The sequence below is a fragment of the Electrophorus electricus genome, chromosome 21 (assembly GCF_013358815.1).
Source record: "Electrophorus electricus isolate fEleEle1 chromosome 21, fEleEle1.pri, whole genome shotgun sequence".
Lineage (NCBI taxonomy): Eukaryota > Metazoa > Chordata > Actinopteri > Gymnotiformes > Gymnotidae > Electrophorus > Electrophorus electricus.
Genome location: NC_049555.1, coordinates 11,569,062 through 11,591,582, shown reverse-complemented (window position 1 = coordinate 11,591,582; position 22,521 = coordinate 11,569,062). Strand labels below are relative to the sequence as shown.

Genomic DNA, 22,521 nt, shown 5'->3' with positions numbered 1-22,521 from the left:
GAGCATTACACTGGCTGTGTGAAGAGGAGAGAGAGATGGCACGAGGCAGACAGTATGCTTACACAGTCTTAAGGATGGACATTATATCGTGGGGGAGACATATTGCTCCACTGGTCTCTGTTACATAAACAGGACACAGGCAGAAGCAGGGTATGAGAAAACTAAGGTGATTTCAGTACTTCAAAACACTAACTTATTATTTCATGAAAGAGAGATTTAGAGCAATTATAAAAAGCCTACCACTGTCACACAATTACGCCATTATTCTTTAACAATTATTTGATTTTTCCCTCAAAAATACATTTACACGTAAATGCAACATCACTGTAAATGTTGAATAAAATAACCACTGGGTTCATATTTTTCCAAAGCATTTTTCAACCAATAGTACTACAGGGGTTTTATGGGGGATTTTATGCCCTTTCTTTGGTGCGTTGTGTCTGCTCCTTGCTACTGCGGTCTGAGAGACAGGCCACGTCTGAACCTCCTCCCAGCCACCATAGTCTCCTTTTCAGGTCTCTGATGAGTGCGCCCATCTCTGCCTTCTAATCTCCTCATTGTGCTAGATGATTCTTATGCACCCCGCAGATCTTTAGGGAAGAGGGGTTTGTCCTCATAGAAGGGAAAGCCACACAGAGCTCTTGTCCAAGTGTTTTCCCCTTTCTCCTTTTGCACTCCACCCACAAAAGTCAGTAATGGAATTTCTACTCAATCCTGCCTCTTAGACTAAATCCAGTCCAGGTTTTTTTAAATCATTGAACAATTAAGCCAGTTGATTGGCTACTATGTCATCAAATGTGACTCCCAGATAAAAGCAAGGTGGAAAATCAGAAGGAGCCATGACAGAGTAGAAGGGGTGAATCCAAATGCAGAACCCAGTCTATATTGCTTGCTTACCAGATGAAATGGCAGTCGCTGTATCTTAAAACAACTGATTCGGACATATTCTCGTCGATATTATGAGTGCATTTCTCAGTCTGACCGCACAGCCAGCAATTGTTTCTGTCAAAACAATGCAGCAGTGTCTTTACTAATGACTCATCGAAGCATCATCTCAAAAGCATTGTTATCTGGCAAGCACAAAATGCAGCCACGATACTTACTAGCCAGCTGCAGCGTAACCGTGCGACTGGTCAGTGCACCGAAGGAGCTGCCACTCAGACATCGGTAGTCGCCCTCCACGTGTGCTGGAGTCTGCCAGTCCCGGCCGGCGGGCAGCACCAGCAGGGAGCCATTGGGCAGGAGCTGGATCGCCTCGCTCTCGCCCAGGACCGCCCCGTCGCGGAGCCAGGTGACGTTGCGTGGTGCCTCGACGGCCCCCAAATGGCAGTCCAGCAGCAGGGGGCGGGGTGTCTCAAGCACCACGTGGGCGGGGCCAGGCCCACAGCTCAGCTCCACAGAAGCAGGGCTCTCTGCAGGGGCAACGAGAAACAGTGTGAGCAAGGTGCATTCACAAGAAATCTGCCCAACAGCATAGCCCAAAAATGGTTTATCCACATTGAGTAACATTTTAAATAACACATTATGTATTTACCAAAGTGTTTTTAGCTCAAGAGATATGGAGAACTCTATATTTAGCAATATAACCGTAATATAATATTTTGTCTACATATTGCATCCTTACATTCCAGCAATATTACTTTTTTATTTTTAGTACCAAATTAAAAATGTGTGGCCTATGTTTAGGTCAAAACAAACTCATTTAAATGTAGAATAAATAAATCGATGTATAATTCCCTTCTGGATCCAAAACTACTTTTGGCATCTTTAAACAAATGATAACCATGATGTGGGTGACAAATGTACCTGTACCAGCATAAAGATCCGCTTACAAACACAATACATTATACTTCTTCTGTTGTTAATGATGTCAGCCATGCACCACCAGAAACAAATCCTCCAAAATTCACTGCCTTCAGTTCCAGGCAAAGCACAAATCAGCAGCACCCACACAGTCAGAGCACACAGTAATTCATTAAAAGGGATTTGCAGCATAAAACAGAGGACCCACAAAGGCAAATGAGCATCTCTTCTACACCAAATTATACATGGCTGTCATTTTTTAAATTCATGCTCTTCTCAGGCAGAGAGGCACAGCTATGGCAGGACAGCAGTGCCTGCACACCCACGGACACACCCACGGACACACCCACGGACACACCCACGGACACACCCTCGGACACACCCACGGACACACCCACGGACACACCCACGGACACACCCACTCATGCAAGTACATGCATACATGGACACTCACGCACACACACAAGCTTGAATTCCATTCTTACACACTGCAGTAAAGCTCTCAATTAATTAAGCTAATGGGAAGTGGAATTATTTGCAAGATTAACGTTGGAGCCAACCCTGCAACAGCTGTGTGTGTGCGCTCATGCGTGGGGGTGTCAAACAAGAAAAGATCTATGAGATCCACGTAACTGAGAGAGAAAAATTAAATGGATGTAAAACATAAAAAAATTACAGAGGAGAAAAAGTGTTGGTATGTGTGCAACACGTATCCACACTAACATTTTTGCAGACTGCAAAAAAAAAAAAAAAATGAATAAAAAAACAATAATAATTACATACAATCACAAGATCACAAGCCTATACTTTTCATGCATTTTCATGTTCGTTTATGTGTATGTGTTTATATATCTCTGTGGGGACTAAATGTCAAGGATAGGAAATATATATATATATATATTTTACCTTGTGTCTCAAAGGTTGTTACATTCAAATATTGTTACCTTCATTTGAAAAGCAAAAAGCCAAACGATTTACTTTGGGTTAAGGTAAGGGTTATATGCAAGTGGATCTTTAATTAGCTACAGTAATTATTATATCAATGGAAGATCCTTACAAGGATAGTAATACTAGACTGGGGAGGTGTTTGAGCATATGCATGTGTGAAAGAACACAATGACACCACAGTCATATATAAGCAAGCACTATAATCAAGCTTCATAGATAAAGATGGATAGAGAGAGAGAGAGAAACATGGGCAAAAGCTTTAAGATGTATGGCAGCAGAAAGCAGCAAGATCCTTGCTTGTTTCTATGGCTGAGAACAAGGCCACAGTGCCCGTGGCTCAGAAAAGGCCCTCGTCAGTCCAGACGCTGATATGCTATTACTCTCAGTGTGCATATGTGTGCGAAAAAGAGAGAGAGCCAGAGAAAGAAAAACAGAGGGGGGGAGAGACAGACAGACAGACAGACAGACAGACAGACAGACAGACAGACAGACAGACAGACAGACAGACAGACAGACAGACAGACAGACAGACAGACAGACAGACAGACAGACAGACAGACAGACAGACAGACAGACAGACAGACAGACAGACAGACAGACAGACAGACAGACAGCAAATAACACTGGTCACTATGATCCTGCCCCTCGGAAAGGAACAAAAGCAGAAGGGCTTAGGAGGGCTAGATCACAGGGACTGGCCTAGTTTCCATCAGCTAACAGCAGCAGGGAGAGAGAGAGAGAGAGAGAGAGAGAGAGAGCGCAATGTCACCACAATACAGACACACTCAACCGATCTGACCTCACCCGCTTCTCAGACACACACTCAATAAATCCACTCTCACCTCCATCACTTTATTCACCATAACCTCTCACACTTGAAATCCAGTTAAATCTCAATAAGTCATTAAAACCCAGGTACAGCTATACAGAATTATTAACACGTTCAGCATGTGATGAAGTCAGGACAACAAAGTACAGTTATGCATGCGAAACAAACGTCTGGGGTCACATCGTCACACACTTGAGCTCCCACTAGGCATCAATAGCACCAATGGTGATCAAACCATCATCATCATCATAATGGCTTTGCTATGCTCACTACCAAATACCTCACACTATCATGGTGCCCTCACTAACTCCCAGTTGCATCACTCCATCATATTGTTACTAATCATCACCATATCCTCTATAGCCAGCAATCACAGCACACCATGTCCTCCATAACTACAAATCACAGCACACCATCAACATAATCCGCACTAACCAACAAATAAACCACACCATGACCGTATCCTCATGAACTACAATTCACGTGACACCATCTCTACATCCTCACTAGTCACCAATCACATTACACCATCACTTTGCACCCAGGTCATGGTCAAGATGAAAGGAACATCTCCTTGAATGAAAAAAAATGTACACATCAAATCTTCTGTTGCAAAGTTTGCATACAGCTTAAAACAACTCTGCAAAATTATCCACTGATATATGGTTTAATGCTTAAACATAATTAGCTAATCAACGATAAAACACGATTAGCTAATTAATGCTTAAACATGATTAGCTAATTAATGCACTTCTAACACTTCTCCGATGAATTCAGTATGTTCTGAATATTAACATCAACCCACATATAAATTCTGAACAAAAAGCTTCAGCTAAATTAGGGGCTCTGTTGGCTGGAAACACTAAACACTTTAAACACATCCACAGTGTTCATAACTCTCTGTTACCTGCCCCTGACTGGCCAACAGGGTGCCTTGTTCAATGGATTCAGGGTATGCTTTTATTACATATTTTTGAAATAAACACGTAGACGACAACTATGTGGAGAAGGGAATGTATTAGTGATTTCCAGACTCCACCATAGGCAGGTCATGTGTGTGGTCCAGACAACTAATGAAATGCTAGGACTGACCTTGAAATGCTAGGACTGAATCAAAAGGCACCAGGCCTTGCCTCAACCTCCTCAGCAAGGCTAAAGTTTAGAGAGTGGGAGTGAAGTTAAAGGAAGAATGATAATGAGAGGTTTGAGCTATTCTTGTCCCTTTCTCTGGTTTCCCTTCCCTCATTAGGTTCCTTTCTCCTTACAGCAAAGACCCAGGGGTTCGCCATTCTGTTCAGTGTGATAAAACATGAAAAGAGGGAAAGCAGATTTGTAATGTGGAAACTAGCTATGTATCGATTTCTGAAGAGAGCAGAGATTGACTAGATAAAAAAAAAACGAATGCGGGCGTACACACACACGCACACGCACGCACACCCCTAGCAGTGACCGACAGTTCTCTATATATGAGTCATGTTACGCAATCAAGGGTCAGTATGGTTATACGTTATCGACGGTCTCACCTTATACCTTTTATACACAAGAACATGACAACACCAGCGTGACCCTGTACACATTTATGTGTGCTGATGCAAGGTTAATCTGTGTTAGCGAAGCAGAGTATCAGTGTTTGCGTCAACGCGTGAAAACACTCCATCCATGATCAGAAAAGATGCAACGATGGAGGATTTGTACTCGCATTGTACAAAGGGCAATGGTTTCAGGAGCAGTGTCACCAGAAGGTTGCGCTCGCTCAATGGGAACGTAAACTGAGATCTGTGCAATTTATCCAGGGTTGATCCATTTCTTTAACAACTAAATTCATCAACTAAAGGTATTGTATTTATGTTTGCCAAAACATTTCCACTTTTAAGCTTACACGATGATGCACATACACAGGCATTTAGATTTAATAAGGTGCTTTAAAATAAAAGTCTCGCAATAACAGCGCAAGAAATAAGATCAAGCCTGGGAATAGCACAAATATCAGCTTCCGTTACCAACATTGGTCGTGCCGTCATGTCCGTTTACACACTTTGAAAGGGTCTGTACAGTCAGCCCACTGATCTGCCTCTGGAGGGATGATGTAAATGCGAAATCACCCAGCAATGAACGAAAGCTTGGTGGACTTCCGTACCGCGTGCGCGGTTATTAGCACGCGCCCCTGTGGTTTGTTGGCTAGCTAACGTTACCTCTTAGTTCTCGCCACTTGCATTTAACCACGACTCCGTTCCTCTCAACACCTTGAACTGCAGTTTTAGGACCATGCGTAACATGTAAATGAAAATGGCTGGCCCTATAAAGGAAGCTGGAGCTATAACGCACTATTCTGATCTATGATGCATTATCCCTGTATTCTCGGAAACGTACGCTGTACCAAATGTGGCGCCAAATATGGATGCATCTCAAATGGCAAATCATTTTAGGCTACAATTAACTAACTTGAAAACCCTTAATAGAGACTGCTGCAATTGGCATTTGGCCCCGAGACCTGTGGTGATTTATATCGGGGTGTCTGTGTAAAATCACCTGAAGTGATTGCACCATCACTGCAATAGGATATTTTCATTCACAGAGACATTAAACGCACGTTTTCACGTGGGAAACTGACATGTTTATCATTCCTAATTTTCCATGGCTTTAGGACTTGCAGGTTTTAATGTTGAGTTTTCCATACCATGAATTTAAAGTTTGATTTATTTATTTGGAACACAGCTACAGGTGTGTGTGTGTGTGTGTGTGTGTGTGTGTGTGTGTGTGTGTGTGTGTGTGTGTGTGTGTGTGTGTGTGTGTGTGAGAGAGAGAGAGAAATAAAGACAACTAATCCAACATGAGTTATGTTTCATCCAATCCTGAACAAGGAGCCAGTGTCAATATTGACACACATTGGAACAGATATGAAAATACAGATTACCACAATCTCCTCAGATTTTACCGATCTGTGCAACCCAAAGAATATTGTCAGCAGACAATATAACAATACAGTTACTTTCCTATAAGCACGATTCGATTGCCCAAGTGAAGTAGAGGCATGTCATCCCTGAACAGTTAGGTTACCCAAACATTTCAGAAGTCCTACCAAGCTGACTAATTAGACCTACTCAATTAATGTGTGAACAGCCTCCATGCTTTAAAATGTTTTTGACACTCTGCCCTGTTTCAAAAGGTTGCAGTGAGGTCAGGTAAACAGCAGCCTCTGTCCAAATCTCTTTCCTCAGCACAATACACAAGTGTAATCAATACTCTGTAGCACTGTTTGGTCAATATTATAGTTTAGGGAGTGCAACTGCCCGTTTGGTGTCATCCATTTAGTTTTTTAAAAAACCCTTTCTTAAAAGAACAGCATTCATTTCAGCTGCGTTAGTTAAAAATGTATAACAGAAAAGTGACATCCTCTAACAAAAAAATTGGTTGTGCAGATTGCTGTTGAAATATTTTAACAGGGCTGTTTCTCGGTCTCCCTGTCCTTCACACACACACACACACACACACACACACACACACACACACACACACACACACTAAAGAAGCCCAAACAGAGGTGATAAGCAAATAATTATCATCTGAGCATATACCCTTTACTCCAGTACCTGTGTCTGGAGTACCTTTATAACATATATAAATTGTCATAGTCAAGCAAAAATTCAGCATGCGCACACCCACCTACAAACCTGTGTGCGCGTGATTAGTACATCAGTAATTAGTTAGTACTGTATGTGTGTATATTGGGCAATTAATCAGCAATTAGATAAACCTGTATGTATGTATACAGGGCAGGCCATCAGTAATTAGGTAGTAGTATATATGTGTACAGTGCAGTGTGTAAGTAATTAGATAATATTGTACTGTATTAGTACTGTATGTGTACAGTAATGTGTACAGTCCATCAGTAATTAGATAGTAGGCTACTCTGTGTGTGTGTGTGGGGGGGGGGGGGGGGGGGGGGGGCAGTCAGTAAGTAATTAAGTACAGACATAATTTTATTTTTTTTGGCTCTGTACTCCAGAACATTATGTTCGACAAAGGCTATAAATGGCTATTATAATGTAGAATATCAGATTTGGACTGATTTTAGGGTGTCTATCTTTCTATCCATCCTTCTTTTGACATTGCTGACCAAGACACAACTGAGCAGCCAAATGCTTTATTTCTGATCCCCCAAAATAGTGGACCATGTTTTCTACAACATTCACTTCAAAATGATCCTAAAGCTGACAGTCTGCCTTTAAATCTCAGTCATTGCTTCATTACAAATCCACCATGCTGTGAGAGAGTTGAAACAACAAGGCAGAGAAAGACATCCAGCAGGTTTCGCCGCTCAGAGACAGATGGGCAGGCCTTCCATCCCAATCACCATAGCATCCGCAATCAGACGGCAGGCATCGAGGTATGTGGGTGCACTGTTGTGTGTTCAGCATTAGACATATCAGCAAACTGTGTGTATTAGCCTTGAGCCCATGGCATTAACCATCTACACAACATGCACACTACACATAATACACACCCACATGCTGCATAGGCCAGCCTTTCATTAACGAGCTAAATGATTCATTTTAAATGTGATGCATGTGTGCTTCCACAAGTGAAATTCTAAAAGAACAGGGTCTAAGGTTTTCATGCTTAGCACATACACTTCTTTCAATTTACATGGCACCAGATGTTTTATACTGAATATGCTCCCGCTTTCCTGTATTAATTAAATCTGTCATTTTAATTACTGCAGCAGTTTAACAAACGCACAGTTAAGTCACATGTAACTAAGACGAAGCCGCATTCACCATCTATCCATTCTGCACTGCTTCTCTGATGGCGATACTGGACTGACGTGGCTACTCTCTGGCTCTGATTCAATCACAAAAGGCTTCAATCAAACAGATTTTGTGATGATTTTGTGATGATTTTGTGTGTGTGTGTGTGTGTGTGTGTGTGTGTGTGTGTGTGTGTGAAAATAAATAAATAAATGTCTGAACATTTCATGACTTTGGCCAAGGATTAAACTGGAATTCAATTAGATAGCTTTGTATGAGAGTGGTTTATAATAGGCTTGAATATGAGGAGAGGAGTTTATAATGTGCATGATGATTCTTTATAAGAGTCTTGGGTATAACAACTTGTACACAAACACATGGATCTAGCAAAATGCTAAATCTAGGTTAGAATACAAGTTAGGTTTTCTGAAAATAAGTGTACAGCTGACTATTTTCTGGATACATATCATATACATATCGGATTGGTTGCGGACGAAACATTCCATAGCCACATATAGCCAACATGAAACGCGTATTATATAGCACTCCCTTTTATATCTGTCCACCTTCGAGAGCTGCAAGATGCTATCTTGCTTGGCTTTGCCCCTTGAGATTTTCAGTGCTGCTTTAATATGAAGATAATGTTGCATTTTAATTGGATACTGTGACCTAAAAATATTCATTTGGTGTTCTGCACCTGTCCCCTCAAAGTTTGAACTGGTATGTTTACAATTCACTGTATAGTTGGATTAGACAACTAGAAAGTTTCGGTCATCATGAAACAATTCGAGAATAAATTCCACAGGGACCCTCAAGATGGTCCACATTTTTACGTTATTCCAGCTCTCCGAAAAGCTGAACAAGGATTCAATTCCTCTCCAGTTATCCCTTGCTGCTGCAGGTGTACTGGGATCTGGGACAAAGCAAACTGTGGACTGTCAGAGGTCCCCAGGGACCGGATTGAAAATACTGCTTTAGAAAAAGTTTGCTACGCAAAAGGAAAAGAATCAGCTGTCTGTCATCCTACAGCTACCCCTGCATAGTATAGTATAGCATAGTACAGCACACACACACACACACACACACACACACACACACACACACACTTTTCAGACTCCAGAAAGCACAACATGGGGCTACCGACCTGAACTCAGCTAAGAAAGACATTTACCATCTAATCAACCATACTACATTTAATGGTCCACAAGTTCCAACAATAGAAAATACATTTACATATTATGTTAATGTTCCAAATACATATTTAACACATTTTTCCCATTAAATGCATAAATAAATAAATGAAGCAAGTTACATACATTAATAACACATAAAACTCCCACATGGGAGTCTCCATTCCAGGTATTTTCAGTATCATGGTAGCCCCTGCATGGAAGTCTGCTTTGGGCTGGTCAGGTGTTCCACCAGATCTGCCCTTGCACCACGTACAGGTAACCCCACACACCTGTACTTCAATCCTTGACCTTTTCTGTAACTTTTAGTCCATCAGTCTATATACTGAAATTGAGAAAATCAGAAATGACCATTCCATTCTCTCAAATCCAAACGGGTAAAACTCTAATGCCCAAAAAACTCCTTACCTACGTAGCAGAAATGGTTTGTAATTTCTTTTAAATCAAAATATTCTTTAATGATGAAACAGCATTTTAAAATATGAAGGACCTTTTAATAAAATAATATCCTCTTAAGCATTCTGTATCTGACCAACTTCTTTCAAAGTGTAGCACTTTGCTTCATTCATAAACAAAGCCAATGCTGATCACAGTACATGCATCAGTGTGTCTGCGTGTGCTGCACTAAAAACAACAACACTCACTCTGGGCCAGTTTTATATGGCCAAACACACTTCACTATTGTCCAAACATTCTAATGGGTTTGGCTATCTCAGGAGCGTCTCAGGGAAGGCAGGGTGTAATGTTATCAGAGTGCACCTTCGCTGGTCATGATCCTGCAGCCGAGCAGCCACCGAGTAAACGCTTCTTTTCTCCTCGAGTCAAAGACACACATGTCCTCTCCTCTCTCACGTTGCTGGGTACGTGGCCACCACACGCACAGCACTGATGGTCATTAATGCCCTGCAGTGTCGAGGCCTGCCACTCACAGGCTCTGAAAAGAGGGTCGTGTCCACCATTCACTGGGAGGAAGAAAGGGAGCCATCATCCCAGGAGATGACCAACCATTCCCAGAGCGAGGGAAAGGGTGAAGTCTGGATCATGCGAAGGTCTGTATTCCTGCTCTCTTCACAAGCATGGAGAATTAATGAATAAACAAAAAAATGAATGATGACTCCTTTGCAGCTGTCCTGCATTCTGAGTCGTTGCAGCTGGGACCACTGCATGGCACGCTATATGATGTAAACTCACTCTCTCCCCCTCTCTCTGTCACACACAGACACACTCTCATTAACTAATGTATCTGCAAAAGTGGCCAGAAAGGAAGATAGCAAAGGGGGGGCAGAGAATCACCAAGTAACAGCGCTCCCAAACGCAGACTCAGTAAGCAGCAGTGCACATGCTATAAGCAACATTGCACACATCATGAGTGCTATCAGTGTGATAAGAGTGCAGAGGCAGGCGAGTTGAGGAAGCTCCATTCATCTGCTCTGTTATCTGTGCACCACACACACCTCCAAGCCAGTTCTAACATTATACTATCTGGGTGCTGATAGGAAATTTCTAGCATGAAGGGGTGAGAGGAGAACTCTGTTGAACCAAAGGAGTGCAGACTCTTCTATACAAGTCTGCGTTTCAGGGAGAGCAAAGGTCTGAAACGACACAGGCTTACTCCAGACTGCCTCTTCTTAAGCCTATGGACCAATCATAGGAAAACCAGACTAGCTCGACTAAGAACATGTTAAAATGCAACATTTACATGATCCTCCAATTTGAAGGAGCTCTAGAGCAAGCTCTTCATTAAACAAGGTAGCCTACAAATGCTTCATGGATATTACAGAAAGCTGACATGTCTTGTTTGACCACAGCATTAGCGTTCAGAGCAAGCGCCTGTTCCCGGGGTGTCTTTCTCTGAAGCTGAAATGGGGATGCGCTCTAGAGCCCCCGAAAATCCGACACATCTTTTTGGAAGTTTTTTTTAATTCCTTTTCTTAGTAACTGTCCATTCCAGTAAGTAAGATACATGGATACATTTGGAGTGAGTATGGAGGCAGGTACTGGCAGGTAATGGCTGATTCATGTAAGATTTAGACAAACAAAAGATTTAGATGAACCAAACCTCAAAGACCTTGTGAAGAAAAATGTGCAACTTCTCTTATAAAGCACAAACATGCAGAGAGGAGTGTAGGGAGAGCATGAGAGAGAGAGAGTGTCTCCTGCATCACACTCAACAGTTCCATCTCTGTTTCTTTGGGACATTAAAGCACGACTCAGAACAGAAGGGAAAAAACTAGGAACCTCTCGACAGATGAGCGCTGCTCCACAGGTCTGCAGCTGTGAGTATTTCAGTAAACACACACACACACACACACACCTTCAAAAAGAGGTAAACAGCGTGGTGAGGAGGCCGAGCAGAGTCCTGAACCATTCTCCATTCTCTCATGGCCTGCTCCAAGACATGATGGCTTTGCTGTCGACTTCTTCAGTGCATCAGTTAGAGGGCATGTCTTTTGAAGATGCTCCCCACTTAGAGAAAATTGGAGCAAAATAACATTGCTTAAAATACTTTTTTCCTAACATGAAGAATGCTTATACATTGAGAGCCATCAACGCCTCTGAAACTGCCACGTCTTATTTATTATGAACAAATCTGCATTCACTTGGAAGCATCCAGCAGCTTCTTCTGCTCATCAACATCATTATGTGAGTGTGAGTGTGCACACATGTAACTGTCTGCTTCTCCTACAAGGATCTTTGGTCATGTTGCGTATTCTGTTCAATCACTCTTCCATGCATATTTGCCCAATCAAGTATGCTCGCACGTATGCACACTCGCCCACCCCTCAATATCCCACTCGGAGCTTAAGCACCTCCTCCTTCATCATGTGACCTAGTGGATAGCCGTGTGGAATGGAAAGAATGCGATCATATGACAGTTTACAAGGGAGAGACCCTTCCATGCACGCACACACAGAAATCATGCTTCTAATTTATGAAAACTTGTGTTTATTTCATATAAATATATAAGATAAATCCATGATATCAAACTACAGCTATGACCACACCAGAAGTCAAAGCCACAAAATCACACGTGTGTGTGTGTGTGTGCGCGTGCGTGTTCATGTGTATGTGTGTGCGCACACATTCATTAGCATACCTCTGAGGACCTAAACCTAAGTATATCTTCTCAATCCACATCCCATGTCCAAGCTTGAGCTGAGCTCAGGTGTATGAGACCACTAAATACTATATATATCAGCCACATATTTCAGATGTGTGCACAGCCACAGGAATATAATACAACAACCAGCATTGCTTAATAGTCTGATTAGTTTAAAACTGTGAAAAAAGGGTGTTTACATTTATATACTGAAAAAGCTTATTTAAAAGTCCACTACACTGCACTATACATCAAATAGCAATTAAAAATAGTCGAGATGCATTAAGAAAACATTACATCTTACATTTTCTCTTCAAGAAACACATTTCATTTTAGTATAAACTGTCACTGTTATTGTTAAACTGTTATTAGACAACAAAGGCTAACCCAGCACAGCAGAACCAGTTTTTGCCCAGCAGGATTGTAGAATAACCATTAACTGGAGTAAACTAGGCATCTTAGTGGGTTTCAAATGGGCAATCCATGGCAGCTCCAGTAAGCCTGCAACAAGCCATGTGCCAAAACAAACCATCTGCTCACACAAACACATAGCATTGAAGCTTTCAGCCCAGGAGTTTCAGACAGGCTTCCCAGCTTTGACACTAAAATACATTCAGGCTTCCAGCAAACTGAAAGGTCCAGTGTGGTAGGGGATACTGTACACAGGTGACCACAGCAAAAACAGAAACGTGATGGAAAATCCTACAACATCCTTAGATACACGACACATCCTTTTCCACGTTTCCCAATTTTAAAAACCTCAACACACTGGATGAGGTGTGTTAGATCATGGTTGGAGCTAGACTCTGCAGAAAGGGTCCATCTGCAGCATCAGAGTTGGGGACCCTGGATCTGCATTACTCCCTCTTGCTGTGCATTTAACCTTAGCAGTGAATAGGAATGAAACAAGAAGGACAGCCTCCCTCAGGCAGGACTATTACAAGCCTAATGCAGGAAACCATCTCAGACACAACACTAACTGGCACCTGCGCAAGGTCGACTTTATGAAGTAGAATGAGCTTGAACTAGAATACCCTAACTTGTTTTACAATAAAGTTGATTTTTGCTAATTCCAACAAACTGTTTTCATATCAACAGGCAATTTAAATTTAAATTTGCTGATGTTTAAGCATAAAAGTAAATAACGTATCTAGCGTTAACCGGGCAAGCAACTTAATTATGAAAAAATGTAGTATTCTCCATACACTAATCTTGTTAGAGTTAATGAGTACCATTCTGTTGACTGCTACAATCACTTCTACTGATCTGGAACATACAACAATTAGTGCACCATTATTTCAGCTCCATTGGTCACAGCTGGAATTAAAAGCAACACCATGTTTATTTGTCTATTTTTAGGCAAACGCTCGAACCCTGGCTGGTATGGTATGACATCACTCCTTAAGAGTGTCTTCTAAAAACAGATGGTTACATCTGACTGCTTTTACAACATAAAAATGCTACTTTTATGGCAGGCAGCAACTGTAGAGACAGACTATATTTGGATGGTTAAAATAATGCAGCGAATGGACCTTTCCTCCAAAGCAGGGACGTATGTAATTGAATTAGCAATACTGCAACATTTACAAAGCAGGTTGTTGCTCATTAAAGATGATGAATAATCTTGATGAATAATCCATAAAGCTGCATTCTCCAAGCACACAGTCAAAGAGACTTCTGAGCAGAGAGAGACAGAACAAGAGACTGGCATATATAGGTCACATAAAACCCTTGACAGCCTCCCATGGCAAAGATAATGGCACCAGACACCACATTAGACTAAAGAACAAATCTGGAACAGATTTGAACAAAAGCACTTTGGCTAACTGACAAGGTGGAATTCTTTATGCCACTGAACCTTCTAGACTAACAGGAGCTACCCCCCCCCCCCCCTGTTTTTAGCACAAGCTTGCTGCTGCCATAGCTCAAGACCCTTGGTTTTGCCCTCAGTAATGGCCACTTCACATAACCCTTCCAAAAACGTCTGACACTGTGGACATTGCAAAAAGAGTAACTTGATCGGGTGAGAAAACGGGATCAGAAGCCATTTGGAAATAAAACCACACATCACATAAAGGACTTTAAACCACTGCATCGCTCAGATCCACACAGTCAGTACTGAAGAAGAAGTGACGAGGAGCTGGCTGATTCAAAGCAGAAGTCTGGGCCCACAACGAATGTTCCAGCTTCTACCAACCACAGGGCCTCCCTCTGCACAGCACGCATCACAGCCGCTGCTACCCTCTCACACCCATCTTCCCTTGAGCCAACTATTATAAAGCCAAATGCCCATGTGATAGACAGGCACAGAAAAAAGACACAACAGAAATGTTGGCCAACATGGTAGGAAGTGTTGTGTAAAAGTGGAGACACGCGTTTGCCCCCGGACAAGCTGTCATGGCAGGCTCCAGACGTGTTTGCTAGCGCAAAAACGCTTCATGCTCTGTAATCAACTTTCCACCATGGGTTCAACAGGGCTTGTAAGCATTTTTGTTTGATCTTTTGTATTAAGAAATTTTTTTTTTCTTTGCATCTGATGTGAGAGGTAACAAGAGAGCAAGAGAGAGAAAGTAGGAAACTTCATTTAACACTAGTACCCCTTACACACAATATCACAGTAGTCCTCTTTCGTCTCTGAAACGTGGCACACGGTCTCCAGGTAGGCCCATCCTAGCGAACAGCTCCTGGCTAATCAGCTCCAGACCTGTAGGAGCAGACCTCACAGGGCGGAACCTGAGATTGTGAGCCACTGAACCAATCAGCACCAGCATGGCCCATGAAGAAGCAGGACCCTCCCCCTCAACCACTCCAAGCCAATTAGCAGCATCACTCATGTTCTTGTTGCCCCTCCACCACTGCCAGAAGGGGGGAAAAAGGGAAAAAGCAATATTTGTAAAGCAACCTCGAGTTTGAGAAAGGCACTATATAAATGCAACTAATAATAATAATAATAATAATAATAATAATCTGACAGGGACTTTGGTACCCAAAGCACTCTTTTTCCTGCCCCAATAAGAGGGCTGGGATCAACCTCACCAACCTCTTTGCTTACCAAAATGGGAATAGTGGTAGTTTACAGACAGCCTTTACAGGTTCTGCCCTTTGGCATATATGATAAAGAAATACATCTGCTCATCTGGCTTTGGATTTAAAGGGAAAGGTATAGTGTAAACCTTGTATAGAACACATCTGTATGTTTTATTCTTGGCCCAGTTAATATTGTCAGTATTTCCATAGCAACCACCTCAGTGTTGGATTTACTTCATGCCCATCCATCTATATGTTTATAAGAGAAGGTGTGTCATTAAGGCATATCCCATACCTTCTATTAATCACTTTCAGACCTGAAAATCCTGCTTCACAAAGGTAAACAGTGACAAACAGAGGAGGACATGGTTTTGCCAGAAAGGGAAGGAAAGTCATCCCTTACAGGTATCCAGCACTGACAGAGCACAACAAAGCTGACGCTGATTTTCGACTCCCCACGGTGTGGCACATCAATGAGCTCCTCTTGGGACTTGCAGTCATCTCCAGGAGTCAAAGAACGGTATCATCCAACTGTGTGTATGATCCAGGTCATGGAAATACCTTTGTAAATGCCTCTGTACATGAGCAATGTGTGAAAGCACAAGGAAGTGCTTTCTGACTTGTCGCCGCTGGCCGGCAGCAGGAACACGTCTTTTACTTGTCCACCAAGCTATTTTCTGTATGAATGCTTTTACACTCCCATGGCTCACTTGCAGAGTAATAGGTTTGATTCCCAAGTAGTGCATATACTGTCTACTGACAAGTGTATATAAGTCAGATAAGAGGATCTGCCAAAAGCTGTACATGTTAACATTTGTCTGGGACCACTGCTATGCATGTCCCTGCAGATTTATTTCTACATATATTTCTCCTGATTTACAGTGTTTAGAAAATATCAGACAAATCAGCAAGTTTAGAGAATCAAGCTGCGTCTGCCGGGCATCCTGTAAGATGGTGCTTTTGAGGCCGGGGAAGAACCATAATCTTCACTCTCAAATCAAGAAGGCAGCTGACAACTGCACCCATTATCAGCCAACTCACATTAGCGTGGATGAGCAAGCGCCTGAAATTGGCTCCCATCTTTGTGCACCAGAAAGCAAACAGTGATTAAGAGGGGAGCCTTTGATGAAGATTGCTATGCTGACGGCATCCTGCAGGGCTCAAAAATTCTCGATGAACCACTATAAAACATAAAACAAGAGTTGGGCCCCTCCCCTTCCTCATAAACACTGAATGCATTACGTTTTCCACTCATGAGAACAGTCAGTGCCGGTAGATTCCATATCTTCATCCAGCAGTGCTGCTTTTGGTTGGTAAGCAAAATATCATCTCCTCTGAAAATTCCTTCAAACTGATCAGCTGACCATAAAATAAGCAGCTATGGGTTGATTGCTAAACCAGCACTTTGATCCAGCTGCAAAATAAACTTTTTGCCACCTCATCACCAGGTAATTCTTAAGCCACGTCTTTGGCAGCTGAATGAGTTTGTTTTTTTATTTGATTTTTTTTAAAACTAATATGGCATAAGGCCAGAAAAGATCCACTTTAGTTCCCTCTCAGGGACACTTACATGCACACTGAAAGCCACTGACTGCCTGCTAAGCTTCTCTTTGTGTTGGAAAAATTCCACCGATCTGCCTACTTTGCTGGGATTTTTGTGTCTTAGAATCCCACATAGCTTTCAAGAGAATGCACTTTAGCCCATCATATCCATCATGTTCATCAACAGTGAAGCAATATAGGAAGACTCATACTTTGAAAACTTTTTAATAAACTTCGCATTAGTCCTTTTAACTGCCGAATGACCTCTTGTACTCATGCTCACTATGTCTGTCTTTTCAAACAGGAATCTTTTCAGATCTTGGTATATAAATGACCTAAACTAATTTAGCAAATGTATTAGTAGCTTCTCCAACACTCTTTATCCTTTTTCATTCCAGTGTAAAAGTAAACAAGATGTCAGATGAAGTGCATATTTGTGTATTACTGCCCAGTCTACTTAGAGTAAGGCCCAAGAATGGAGTTTCTAACCAACAGACCTCGGCTGTATCTTGGGGTCAGATTCTACCTCCATAACGACAGGCTTTTTTGGAAGAGTTTCAGTAGAAAGCTCTTGTCGAGAGCAATGAAAGAAGTCAAAACACCGACACTTGCCAGACTGCAACATGGAATTAGCGGCCAGGCGTGGTCCGATGATGCTGATAATCTTTTCAGCCATGTGCAACATTGCATTGTTCAGCAACAAAAGAAGGACACACCACAAAGTACGGAGTTCCCAGCCAATAGTAGAAGGGGTGTCCTGTGAGAGTCACAGCCTATAGACAAAGATTCTGCACAAGCTTGCTGGTTCCAAAATCACCATCATAGTTACAGCTGTTAGCATGTAACATCATTGCTTAGAAAGCTGTACTATTCTTCAAGATAAACATCTTCACACACACACACACTTGTTGTAAGTAAATGGTATCAGATTAACCAAATGAGAAGTGGTTGCTTAATTCCTTCGGGCAGATATACACAAGGCACAAAAGAACATTTTATTAGGTGAACTTACCCATGCAAAAATAAAAATTAAAAAAAATTCTTGAATAGTTCGAAAATCTTGCCGGAAAGAGGCCACAAATTCATACTGTCTGCACACAGAGCTAGAAATATAATGAGGGAGGTACAGGGAAATGCAAGATCACAATTCATATGCAGACCTGGGTTGTATCTTGGGGTCAGATGCTACCTCCATATTTTTTGGAAGAGTTGCAGGAGAAAGCTCTTGCAGAGAGCAGTGAAAGAAGTCAAACCCTCACGTTTGCAAGACTGCAACGTGGAACATGGAACCAGGGGCCGGGTGCAGCCCGGCGATGCTGAGAATCTTTTGCTAACTCCATTGCCATGTTTAGCATCAAAAGAATAAAACCTCATAAGTCACATTAGATATGGTAGTGGATCATTTTGCTCTGGAATATTCTCCTGCCAGCTGTTAAGGGGCTCTGGTTAACATCAGTGGTATAATGAATTCCCTGTTGATTCCTCGAAGCTCTGGATTATGTGTTTCCTTGCTATTAAAGCTAAAAGATTCTAAAAATAAATAAATAAATAAATAATTTTTTAACAAATCACAATAAACTCCTGACCAACCTTCTTGGCCCCCATTGCTTATGTGGCTGTGATGTTCTCAACATCTCCAAAGTGCCTTTGAGCCCACGTAGTGAAGGGGCTTCAAAAAGGTGACCTTGTTATGTCTGTTATGTTTATCAGAGGTCTGGTGATTGGATTTTTCAATTAAGCACATGGAGCAAGTAGTAGAACACATTTTGCATGCAAGTTATGGTCACTCGTTTATTTGGGACATAATCCAGTGACAAACAGGATCTTTCAGCATGTTGAAATATATTCCATAAACATGCTGACCGTAAAGATATTGCACGTTAGTAATAACAAATAAGAAAGTCTATAATTGAAATAGTTATTCACACTAATCAGGTCCTTTTGAATCAAGTTACTGTTCATGCGTCTAGAAAACCAGGGAGCCCTTCTTGCTAGTGAGGGATAGGTCTATTAATTTTAAACATTGAGCTATAGAATCTTAAACTGTCTTTTTTAAAAAAAAAGTTCTAACTCTACTTTAAAAAAACAAAACATCCCTAATATTAATTGATAAAAGCCTCCCTCACAATTGATCATCCCATGATTTTATAATCGAAGTACTGCAAATTAGCAGTTTCGGTTTGACAGCTAAAAGGTAAACCATCTACGCTGGAAGGTGTCCACGTGCTTTAGCGCGGGTCTTTGTCATGTAAATGAGCTGCCTAATGTGGAGGACACGGGCCGGAACGCACCCTTCTCGGCTGCACGGCTCCCTGGATCCTGCAATGCCTTTAAATGCTGGGAACAGCGCCCACCCGTACAGAAGCAAACTCGCCACCAATTGGAATTAATTTTGATTACATTTAGTCTACTTCAATTTGATACATCCAAGCCACAACTCTTCAGATTTTCATTACGTAACTTTTGTGTGCAAGACATTCGTTGCAACCTAACCTAATTTCATTGCCCTTTTGATACTCCACCGTCAAACTTTTAAAACAAACAAAACCAGGGAAACCTGATAGAAACCTCCCAGTCCTTTCAGGAGTCTGCCTATCAAAACTGGCTTCAATCGCGTGACTCCGAATTTTAAGAGGTGAGTTAACGCCATTCACTTTAACCCCCCGAGAATGTTCAACAGCTCTGTCTGTTCCGCGTTTCTATCAGCTCGTCCGATTTATTCTACACGCACTGCCAATCTATAGCATACTCACCCCACCCCCCAAAAAAATCAAAGCAAACACGTCAAGCGCAAATACCTTTTTAATATCCTTCTTTTGTACGCCGCAACTTTTAAATCGGAATGAGCATGAGTACTCATGCATTTCCTAAGATCAAAATAAAAGTTCAACTCATATATGCTGTCACGAATAAAACTGTCCTGAGTATAGCCCGGTGAGCACGCGTTTATAGCCGATTTAAAAAAAGAAAACGTTGCAACAAGCAAGGTGCAAAATGACTGTCGGCAGTCTAGTTAGACCCACATGTCCTACCAAGAATCAAATATTCACAACACACGTACCAAAACTTAAAACCCAACGGTTCAGCCACACTGACAATTCATGCTTAGCCTTTATTAGCCGTATTACTTGATATTTACCTTGCACGGACAGGCGACAGCACCCCAGAGAAAGCAGACAGAAGAACCCGATATTCACCGCCATGTACAATCTTTGATTTCCAGCCGAGAGGAAAGCAGCGCGAGTTTAATATTGCGAGCTATACCGCTACATGCATTCACTGGAATCCGCAAAATTCTCCCCGGAATTGTCCCCTTCCTCCCAGTCTCTTGTATGCCGCAGGACCGCAGTTCCCCTGTGTTTCACCATAACAGGACTGTACTAGTCAGGGGAGAACCGCTGTATCTCTCGACGCCTCATCGCCATGTTGTGCGCGAATGTGAAATGTGTGTTAGCTGCTCCGCACATTCTCATTCTCTCTCTCTCTCTCTCTCTCTCTCTCTCTCTCTCTCTCTCTCTCTCTCTCTCTCTCTCTCTCTCTCTCTCTCTCTCTCTCTCTCTCTCTCTCTCTCTCTCTCTCTCTCTCTCTCTCTCTCAGCCTGCAACGCTTGCAGTTCTCGCACACCCCTCCTCAACAGTCTGCAGCTCGAAACCTACTAATTCCATCATTTCAACACATTTTCCTTACTGGTCGTCTGTCAACAATAGAAACACCTGCTGCAGAGCACAAGCCAGGTGTAACCTACACACCCTAAGAGAGTATCAGGCACCTAAACTCAAATAGTCCTCACATCTATTCTAGGCACTGCTCGTATCATGTAGGAAGCACTTTATTTACTTTTCTGTAAAGCTTTACAAGTTAAGTTATGAAGTACTGTATCTCCATCACAATTAGGATGCAAATCTTAATCTCACAGGTAGTGGCAAAGGGGTGTGTATTTGGCTTGACCTTCAGAGGGGCAAAACCAGAATGCCCAGGATGAGACACCACAGCTATAGCCTATCAAGTGTTTCTCCAGACAGGGAGAAGAGGCCCACAGACAGGGGTGCATGCTCAGGGACTCTCTCTTTTATACACACAGACACAAACAGACCGTGTGTGTGCACAGCCTGACCATTTACCCAGGGGGCCCACTGGCTCACACACATCCACATACAGCAGTCCACTGACTCAGGTGATAATTCTCTCTCTCTTTCTTTCTGACAGACACACAGAAGCTTATGTGCTGGCTATGGTCCATATTTAACCCCCCAGAAAAAGCCACTGGGGTCAAACACACCATGAGGAAACGGAGATCAAAGCAAGTCCCACATATATCTCAGAGAGCCTTTGCAGTGTCTTACAGAACAGCAGGAGAAGTAGTTATGGAACAAGCTAATGTTCAGGTAAACTACACTGCATTACATGGACTACAATGCACCACATTGAAAGAATTACATTACATGAATTATGTTACATGAACTATATTGCACTACATTGCAATATCAATTGGGATTCCTTACTAAAAAGCAGCATTTGCTGGCACTTTGTTAAAAAAATAAATATATATATATATATATATATATATATATATATATATATATATATATATATATATATATATATATATATATATTTATTTATTTATTTATTATTATTATTTTTTTTTTTTTTTTTTTTGGTCCCCTATAGCAACTCAATTTAAAAACAAAAACAAAAAAAACATCACTTTTAAATGACAGGGAGCTCATGACCACTCAGTTCTTCAGATGTCTGTGCACAGCTGGATGCTATGATGATCTTGTGTCTAGTCTTGTCACAGTCAACTCCCTATCTGAAGACTTAACTGACTGAGAGGAGGAGTCCTCCAGTCTCTGGAGTACAACACCTCCCAGCACCTCCCTGTGGAGTGTAGCACCTCCTAGCTTAGTGGTTTTTCCTCTGCTTTTTCCTGTCTTGATTCAGGGGCCGATTGACAATCCTATCAGGACTATGTGCTTAGGATCATGGGAAGTGCTTAGCTGTGCAGTGCTTTAATACCTCCCCACCCCACCCCCGCCGCCACACACACACACACCTCCCGATTGAAGGCTCCAGTGAGGCATGGTCACTGCATCATCCTCTTTCTAAACCTAGCACACATGGAAATATGAGAGAGAGGTAGAGAGATTGCTGTGCTGGGGGGTAAAAAGTAAGTTAAAAATGATTCACTACAACAAAGACAGAGAGAAGTGACAGCTGCCATCGTGCTCCCACCTGAGTGACAGAAGACCAGCACAGAGCCCTGAAACAAAAAAACCTGAGCTCTGCGCAGCCATTAAAGTAGCTGATTTATTCACATGCACATGGGAATTT

The 22,521-nt window shown here is 42.0% G+C and overlaps 1 protein-coding gene across 1 annotated transcript in view; it reads right to left on the bottom strand.

Moving 5' to 3' along the window:
• The window catches only part of igdcc4 (immunoglobulin superfamily, DCC subclass, member 4), a 60,655-nt gene extending 40,050 nt beyond the window's left edge, over positions 1-20,605 (bottom strand). The window contains exons 1-2 of the mRNA XM_035521109.1: positions 20,327-20,605; positions 1,104-1,412 (exon numbers count right to left, since the gene is read on the bottom strand). Coding sequence (XP_035377002.1) covers positions 1,104-1,412; positions 20,327-20,390 — 373 coding nt within the window. The 5' untranslated portion in view covers positions 20,391-20,605. The remainder of the gene's footprint in view (positions 1-1,103; positions 1,413-20,326) is intronic.
• Between the last annotated feature and the right edge of the window lie 1,916 nt (positions 20,606-22,521).